Here is a 10081-nt window from a genome sequence, read left to right as displayed (position 1 = left end):
ATCTAACCTTGCTAATCAGTCTCCCATGGGGAACCTTGTCGAATGCCTTACTGAAGTCCATATTGATCACATCTACTGCTCTGCCCTCATCAATCTTCTTTGTTACTTCATCAAAAAACTCAATCAAGTTTGTGAGACATGATTTCCCATGCACAAAGCCATGTTAACTATCCCGAATCAGTCCTTGCCTTTCCAAATACATGTGCATCCTGTCCCTCAGGATTCCCTCCAACAACATACCCACCACTGAGGTCAGGCTCACTCGTCTATAGTTTTCTGGCTTGTCCTTACCACCCATCTTAAACAGTGGCACCACGTTTGCCAACATCCAGTCTTCCCGCACCTCACCTGTGACTATCGATGATACAAATATCTCAGGAACAGGCCCAGCAATCACTTCTCTAGTTTCCCACAGAGTTCTAGGGTACACCTGATCAGGTCCTGTGGATTTATCCACCTTTACCTGTTTCAAGACATCAACATAGATTCTGATGGAACAGTTAGAATTTGGTACAATGACCGTGCTCACACACCAATCGGTTTACTTTGTTACCTGAGAAATGAGACCCATTTTAATAATCCCCTGTTATTTCTTACTTGCTTTAAAGACTGAGGAATCTTCTTTGGTATGTACAGATGAAACAGTTTAGCACCTTTTCTTACCATGAATCTAAATTTATTGTTAAGTTTACTTAAACCTGTGAATAATTGGAATTTCTTTTCTCGGAATTATCCTTCTCTCCATGGTTTCTTGTACCTGGTAAGAAAGGGTCAAAGTCAATCATGGGTTCTTATTCAACAATGATCTCTGCTAATTATTTTTTTATAGCAGTAACCTTTAGGTTACCTTTGACATCCTTTTCAGTCTGGGGATTGTTCTACCTGCTCCTTGTGACATTACAATTAGGGGGTTGCAATTTTATTGTCTTCAATTTCAGAATTCTTTCACATACTCCAGCCGTACTTGTACTTGTGTCAAATTTGAAATGAGTTGGATGACCATTAGCTTGCTTGATCTGTGTCATACCTGGTTCAGGTGAGTCACTTATTACCCCTACAAAAGGTTGATTTGTACCTTGTGAAAGGTGAGTTATCAAATTCTAATGAGGGTATGTCTTGGCATTCTGGGTTTTTCTTCCAAAGGTGCTGGCTTTAAGATTTTGTGCAATATAGCATTATTGGTTCTGTAATTTAAATGCTGTTTTTGACTTTTGTATGTTCCTTGGAATTGTACCACTGTTTGATTGACAAGATAAAGCTGAACATTGTTTCTATTTGTGAAGTATTTTAACTCCACATCTGGAACAGTAACTTCCAGCCAAGAATTAAAATGTCTGTCTTGGTCTATCATGTGGTGATTGGTGATTTTGTACCTTAGAAAATTGCCGAATTCTGATTAATCTCTTAGAACATAGAACATAGAACAATACAGCACAGAACAGGCCCTTCGGCCCACGATGTTGTGCCGAACATTTGTCCTAGCTTAAGCACCCATCCATGTAACTATCCAATTGCCGCTTAAAGGTCACCAAAGATTCTGACTCTACCACTCCCACAGGCAGCGCATTCCATGCCCCCACCACTCTCTGGGTAAAGAACCCACCCCTGACATCTCCCCTATACCTTCCACCCTTCATCTTAAATTTATGGCCTCTTGTAACACTCTGTTGTACCCGTGGAAAAAGTTTCTGAAGGTCCTGTACAGTTGCAACATCACTTCACGATTCTTGAATTCAATCCCTCTGCTAATGAACGCTAATACACCATAGGCCTTCTTACAAGCTCTATCCACCTGAGTGGCAACTTTCAAAGATCTATGAACATAGACCCCAAGATCCCTCTGTTCGTCCACCTCACTAAGAACCCTACCGTTAACCCTGTATTCCGTTAACTCTGTATTCTTGAACTTAGCTTTCTGCTGTCATTATTCTCTTGTGGTGTTTTTGGATTTCAGCTTTTTCCTTTCCACAAATAATTCTTTCTGATGTGAAATCTTCTTTTGATTATAACATATCTGAAAGAGATGTATCAGAAATTCCATCAACAATCTATCTCAAAGTATTTCTGGATGTAAATCAAAATCAGATATTTCCCAAATTGTATAAAGTCTATTAATGAAGTTGTCAACAGATTCTCTGAGAAGCAGTATTCTTCTATTAAATTTTGCTCTTCCCATCTATGATTGATACTTAATGTAAAAGTAATTGTCAGATGCTCTCACAATATTGTTAGATATTCCTTCTGTTATATTTTGTTACTTTAAGACATGATCTGCAGACCTACAGAATAAATGTGTTCACTTCTTCTCTGAGGTTCTTCTGTAATCCAGAAACTTTATCAAGAAAAATTTATGATTATAAATCTGCATGTAGATGTAATACCTTTCTCCAAAGTCATTGTATTTAACTACTATTTTTCACTTGTTTAAACAATTTACTTGAAAGCTGTTACAGGACTTAATATTTTTGTAGGTGCAACAGGTTTTGTTGTTCAGTATCAAAATTATATAACCACTTCAATTGCATTAATGTTGCCTTCTTTGGGTAAGTTTTAAAAAAATATTTGAATTATTTCTTCATTTGATAATGAAGGTAAATAGCTAATGAAACTCTGTTGTTTTTGGAAGATTTTTAGCTCTATCTTATCCTCCTTTTCATTAATTAACACTATTTAATAATTTAAATTGAAGAATTTCTAAATGTTTAGGAATTATCCTCCAATTTGTATTGAAAGGAAGGTAAATTGCTAATGAAACTTTGTTGTTTTTGGAAGATTTTTGGCTCTATCTTATTTTCTTTTTCATTAATTAACAATATTTAAATAATGTAAATTGAAGAACATCTAAATGTTTAGGAATTATCCTCCAATTTGCGTTGAAAAAAATATTTTCAGTTTTTTTTCTCCCAAGTTGGAGGAAAGGCTTGGGATTTTGTACTGTTTTCCCTTTCTTCTTTATGGTTTGATTAGATTAGGTTACCTACAGTGTGGAAACAGGCCCTTCAGTCCAACAAGTCCACACCGACCCGCCGAAGCGCAAACCACGCAGACCCATTCCCCTACATTTACCCCTTCACCTAACACTACGGGCAATTTAGCATGGCCAGGGAGGAAACCGGAGCACCCGGAGGAAACCCACGCAGACACAGGGAGAACATGCAAATTCCACATTCGCCTGAGGCAGAAATTGAACCCAGGTCTCTGGCGCTGTGAGGCAGCTGTGCTAACCACTGTGCCACCGTGCCACCCACAAATGCATGGTTTGATAATATGAATGAAATGTGTCATTTCTGCTTCGTCTGCACAATCGTTGTGTCATTTAGATTGAAAAAATGGCATCATGCTGCTGACACATCTTTAAGAACATTTTCAGCTGCAAAATAAAAGTTTGTTTTTGCTTCAAATAAGATTTATAATAAATTCTTCTTTTGTCGCTGGTTTTCTCATTCTTAATGGTTTATTATACTTCTGTTTCCTTCACAAATCTTCTTTTTCCCCAAATTCTTGCTTTGTAGCTTTTTCTGGTGATTATCAAAATTGCTTGTTTGCTAAATTTAGTGATTTGAGTCCTTTAGCTTCTTAGCCTAAAATTTCTCTTTCAATGTAGATCATCTGATTAGCGGTTTTGTACCTGACATTGCAGTTATAACTTTGAATCTTAATGAGTCATCTCTGGAGTCAATGGGATGCATAATTAAATGGTACAAGTACTTGTGGTCTGTCTCAGCCATGAACAATTTCTCTATAAGTGTGTCTGGAACCTGACTATTGCAAAGTTAAGTGTGAGAGTTATATTCAAATAATTTGCCTGCATGGACAACAGACTTCTTGATCCAAAAGCAACAGGTTTGCCATCCTGAAGGATGCATGCACCAAGATACATCTGTGATATATCTACTTCTAGTGATATCATTTTCTATGAATCATAATATGGAAGATTTAGGCTTGGCTTATGGCACTTTTCTCAATGGATTGTCCACACAAAGTGCATACATCTTTTCAAAACTTTATTCAACCATCTTGAGTCTAAAATATTCCAATGGAGCTTTCCTTCTTGACCATTGTACTCATGTCTCTTCATGTTCTTCAATTCAGTCTGTCCTGAATGTGCACTCCATATTTCCATGATGATTCTGCTGCTTTATTTCCAACTGTAAGTGCAAAAGCACACCAACTAGAAGTAAACGTAGTCAAGATACCTCTACACATTACCATAAGGAATCTTCCCAAAGGTGAATCATCATGGAAGTCATTAAACTTGTCAAATGTCTCCAGTTATAACCTCTGGAGATTTTGGATTGTTTCTATGTGTGTGTATGATTGTTCTGGTATTTTGACTGGATAGTGACCATATTGAGTCTGTTGGCTGATATATCCACTATGTAAGATAATTGCCCAGACCAGATTTGTAGTTGTGTATTAAGTCCAATTTTAAGCTAACTAGACAATATTCTTTATAGGCCATGAAATTTACTCTTGCTGGTTGAACTATCAGTCCTTATCCTATGTCTCACATCATAGCCTTGAAAGTGTGGAAAGGTAGACTATTGGCACGTGCATCTCTGACTGTCTTTACTCACAGTTGATGTATTTCAGCATTATTTGGTCAAATAATCTGCAGTGTTACACAGGCTTGCATTTTGGTTAGTGAGTTAACCTTTTCTGCTCAAGAGATTCTGTGAAATAGCAGGTTATTAATAGTAACTTCATATTTCCACCTCATCAGCTTTCATCGGGTGTATTTCCATTTCATGGATGGGCTGCTCCTTATGGTAATGTGTAGAGGTATCTTGACTACGTTTACTTCTAGTTGGTGTGCTTTTGCACTTACAGTTGGAAATAAAGCAGCAGAATGGGACTGACTGGATGGCTCTACAGAAAGCTGGAATGGACTCAATGGAATGAATGACTTCCTACTGTAACCTGATGGCTCTATGGCAGTAATATGACGTACAATTTGCTGTTGCATTGTGAAATGAGTGTCTTTGCCCTTGACATCAAGGCAATATTTGATTGAGTGTAGCAACAAGGAACTCTGGTAAGTCTAAAGATAAAGGTTCGCACCTCACCATGCTACTTGGCAGAAGCAAGAATACAGAATAACTAGCCACTAATTCCATTCAATATGCTGCAGGTTTGTAGTCTGCATGTGTTTATCCTATTCTGTTGAGATGGCATAGACAGTAATATCTTAAAATAACATGTTGGATAAAATGTAATCTTTTGAGTTTCATGTTTGTGTAATTTTAGATGTCATCACAGGAAGTGATGCAATATATACCAACACCATGTAAAAGCAAGAAGCAAGAGATCTTCTAATAAAACTATGGTTCGACTTATATGCCACTCTTTTAACTGTGTTTGCATTAGTCTAAGACCTCAGATAATACAATGTGGTAGCAGCCGTGGAATTGACTAGAAGTCAGCAGTTGGAATTTGAAGTCTTAATGGAATCATCATAACTGGATCAAAGCTCTAGATCTTGTACAAAAGTTCTTCATTGTTTGGAGCAGAAGAAAGTGTCCACTTTGTTGGAGTTCAATCATCTCAGCCCCAGAACATTGCTACTGAAGGATTTTTGGCAGTCTCCTCAGCCCAAACATTTTTAGCTGTTTCATCAATATGCTTCATAAGGTCAGAAGTGAGAATGTTTGATGATTTTGTATTGTGTTCAGTTTCATTTTCAATTCCTAAATTAATGAAGCAATTCATTCTTGTGTGCAGTGAGATCTAGATCAATGCATATCTACAAAATGCATTGAAGCAAGTTGTCAAGTTGCTGTTTCTTTAACAACACTTTCCAAACATACACCCCCTACCATCAAGAACAAAATAAATGGCAATCATGGGAATATTGCAGTCAACCCATGTTTGAATCCAAGTCACATGTACTGTTGATTTGGAGTTATATCATTGTTATTTCATTGGCCTGAGTCAAAATATTGGAACCCCTTGCCTAGGAATACTGTACATGTCCCTGCACACCACAGCCTACAGTTGATTAAGGAGACAGCTCACTATCACCTTTTGACAGTCAATTAGGAAATGGCAAAAAAAATCTGGTTGTTATAGCAATGCCCACATCACATGATCAAATAAAAAGGTTTTGAAAGTTTGAGTTGATAATGGCAAAGAGAGGGCAACACGACATTTGAGACCTGTGTGAACAGAGCAGGCAGCTGTTTTTATCCCCAGCTAATATGAATGAAGGATTGTTAAATTAACAGTGCAAGACAGAGAAGGAGCTATAAATCAGAGTGGATGAATTCAATGTCACATCAATTTGAGAAAGTGATAAAAAGCAGGAAAGAAAAATTAAATTCCGAGACAGAAGAGAACGCGAGAGAAAGAATAACCTATCAGTTTTAAATGTGACTTTTTTAAAAAGGCTATGCCTGCTGACACCCACAACTTCGGCCAACTGTGCATGCACGCTAATCCTCAATTGCAAATGTGCATAATTCTAAACCCAAAACATCGTCACATGGAATTTGTCTGTGATGTTATGCATAAAGATCATATTGCACAGGCGCAGAGAAGCAGTGTGATATTAAAATCGGGTTCAATGGCGAGGATGAGGACATAGAGCATGGTTTGAGGGTGTGAGGACACGGGACAGGGTGTGGTAAAGGACAAGGAACTGGGGTGAGTACACAAGATGGGGAGTGAGAAGGCAAGACAGGTGGGTGGTGAGGATGCAGGATGGGGGTGTGGACACTGGAAGGGGAGGAGTGGAGACATTATTCAGGTAGAGGCAATAGGGATGAAGGGGAGAGTGAGGACATGGAACAGGGGATGAGGACATGGGACTGGGTCTGAGGACATGGATGGGCTGAGGCGTGATGTGGGGTAGAGAGTGATGATAGCGAGTGGGAGAGAGAGAAGACGGGAGTGGAGGTTTATGGGCAAGGGACCCGTAGGCCCGGCTCCACACCACGAACCCCAGCCCTTGCCCTCATCCCCTCTCCTGGGTCATATCCACTAAGCCTGTTTAAATGCATAGATGTGAACCTAAGTAGCATGTGGCATGCATGTGCTGCTGCCAACAATTAGAACCAAATAATGATTCTGTTAGTTTTCTGTATCAGAGAGGTCAATTAATGTTAAGATTTAGCATACCTTTAAAGATATGATAGCTAATCTAGGCTCATTAAATCTGCACAAAATTTCACATGCTTCTGTGTTTTATTTAAGACTCCCCCACTCCTGCCACTTTATGTGGCAATTTTACTTTGAATCTTGGTTTCGAATCTTTAGTTGAAGCACTGAGATGTTAACAGGGTCTGGTGCATGCACTTCTGGCACTAACTTTTGGATTTCGTCATTTAATCGGACATCTACTCTTACCTAAAGTTGTAGGGCAAAAATAACAGAGTACTGTTAACCTTACCAATATTTGACAGCAAATTATGATCCATTACACCTTTGTGACAAGTCTTTAAAACATTCAATTATTAGAGTAGTGGCTGCTTACAGTTGGTCACTGAAATATAGCTGAGGTGAAGTCACTTGACATAAATAACAAAAATTATGAAATCAAATTCTGTGCTTTCTGTCAACCAAGCTGAAGAACATTTCACATGGGAACATAACATTTTATATCTGTGCTGTCTCATATGATGTGATGTAGCTCTGTGCACAAAACAATCATATTAAATAGCAGTCCAATGAGCATACTTAACAGCACATGAAGAAAACCAAACAACTTTTGGTGCAGGTATGTAGTAGTTTCCACACTTTCTAGTCATACTTGGACAAAACGACATCTAATTGTTTTCAGGCACTCCCCTTTTTCATATGATTTGTCAAACGTTGTTGTATGATCATGGTTTACACATAATATTGTTAAACCCATCAAGTTCATCATCATATATTATCACCTTGCATATCTTGAGAAGCCTTAAATATTTCCATTCATTGCTTTTAAATCTGACCCTATGCTTTATAATAATTCTCTCCTTTGGGAAAGATTTCTGCAGATTATATATTTTAAAGAAAGAAGAAGTATTTCTTCTGGTCAGTTTCAGATATTGTGAAATTGTAAACATATGCTTTTTAATTCTATGGCACCCTTCTTTCTTGAAATTAACTTCAGTGGCTAATTTTGTGTTAAACATAATCAGCTTTGCAGTAGAGTGTGGTGTTGGTAAAGCATAGCTGGTCAGGCAGTATCCCAGGAGCAGGAGAATTGACATTTTGGGCATAAGCCCTTCATCAGGACTGATGAAGGGCTTATGCCTGAAACATCGACACTCCTGCTCCTCGGATGCTGCCTGACCTGCTGTGCTTTTCCAGCATCACACTCATCGACTCTGACCACCAGCATCTGCATTCCTCATTTTCTCCATCATATGCTTTGCCTCAGGAACCCCACTCCATCATGGCATTCTCTGCCATACTTTCTGCAGATGCCATACTGGCTGCAATACTTTCCTCCCTCTTCTCCACCAGCTAAGCATTCTGTTTCTGCTCATCTCTTGTCCCTCTGAACAGCCAGAGTCCTTGTAGCTTCCCAGTTGATAATGTCAATGCCCATCATCCACTTATAGAGAAAGTGAGGGCTGCAGATGCTGGAGATCAGAGCTGAAAATGTGTTGCTGGAAAAGCGCAGCAGGTCAGGCAGCATCCAAGGAACAGGAGAATCGACGTTTCGGGCATAAGCCCTTCTTCAGGATCCTGAAGAAGGGCTTATGCCCGAAACGTCGATTCTCCTGTTCCTTGGATGCTGCCTGACCTGCTGCGCTTTTCCAGCAACACATTTTCAGCCATCATCCTCTTACCTTTGTTGCAGATATTTGTGGAGCAAAGTTATGGCTATCCAGCATGTTGTGACTCAGTGATCAGTTCGCCATTGTGAAAGGCTTTGGACATGGATGAATTTAGCAGAGCAATCATAAACATCATTGGCTTAGTAAAAATTGTATGTCGATGGACATGGCACACTGCTAATGCAGCACCACTGACTTAGTGTGACAGTGTTGTGTTACCCACATAGAGCAACTCCCTGATCAGGAGTTTGTGCACAGAGGCAGGTAAAATGTAATGGCTTTCCATGGTTTTTTTGTTGTACAATTAGGCATCCAGTGTAGATGAACTGAAAATATATAACAGCAGTGAGAACTTAGATATGCCAAACTGTGTTGTCTTCAGACCGTGACCCTGTTTGACCCCACTGTGAATCTCAAAGGGTCCTGCCAATCATAGCTGACCTTACACCTCATATTGTCATGAATAGAGATCACACCGAGCAGCTTCAGTAGTTAGCCAATTTCCTGCAGCAGTTAAATAAATTGCCTCTGTGCATGTGAATGAGGTTGATGAAGGCGATATATAGCAGTCTCCACTGTTCATGGCATTTCCCCTAGTTGCTGCTGCATTGTGAAGATCACATTGATATGGATCATAGGAACAGGAACAGGCGTAGGTCATTCAGCCCCTCCAGCTTGTTTCACCATTTAACAAAATCATGGCTAATCTTTGGCCTAACACAACATACTTTTTTTTTGCCCTATCACTTGAAACCTTTGCATAAGAAAAAAAATTATCTATCTCAGGTTAAAAAGTAACAACTGATCCAGCATCCACTGCCATTTGTGGAAGAGGGTTCCAAACATCTACCATCCTTTGGGTGGCTCAGTGGCTAGCACTGCTGCCTTGCAGCACCAGGAACCCGGGTTTAATTCCACCCTCAGGCAACTATCGGTGTGGAGTTTGCACATTCTCTCCATAATCTGCATGGCTTTCCACCAAGTGCTTCAGTTTCCTTCCACAGTCCAAAGATGTGCAATTTAGGCAGATTGGCAATATTAAATTTGCATATAGTGTCCAGGGATGTTCAGGCTAGGTGGATTAGCCATGGGAAATGCAAGAGTGTGTGGATTAGTGGGGGCCAGATAGTGACTGAGTGGGATGCTCCTTGGACAGTCAGTATAGACTTGATGGGTCGAATGGTCTGCTTCCACACTGTAGGAATTCTATGACTCTTCGTGCATAAGTGCTTCCTAACATCTTTCCTGAATTGTCTATTCTTAATTCTCAGATTATTCCCCCTAGTTCTAGAATGCCCAAACAGTAGAAATATTTA

General features: G+C 39.4%; 1 protein-coding gene across 1 annotated transcript in view; it reads left to right on the top strand.

The window, feature by feature from the left end:
- Positions 1-5604: 5604 nt before the first annotated feature.
- Positions 5605-10081, top strand: part of LOC122539329 (short transient receptor potential channel 3-like) — a 163734-nt gene continuing 159257 nt past the window's right edge. Inside the window, exon 1 of the mRNA XM_043674045.1 lies at positions 5605-5631. Within this exon, the coding sequence (XP_043529980.1) occupies positions 5620-5631 (12 nt within the window). The 5' untranslated portion in view covers positions 5605-5619. The remainder of the gene's footprint in view (positions 5632-10081) is intronic.

This window comes from Chiloscyllium plagiosum, chromosome 32, assembly GCF_004010195.1.
Source record: "Chiloscyllium plagiosum isolate BGI_BamShark_2017 chromosome 32, ASM401019v2, whole genome shotgun sequence".
NCBI classification, from domain to species: Eukaryota; Metazoa; Chordata; class Chondrichthyes; order Orectolobiformes; family Hemiscylliidae; genus Chiloscyllium; species Chiloscyllium plagiosum.
Note: the sequence above shows the minus strand (reverse complement) of the source record. Positions and strands in the feature narration are given on the sequence as shown.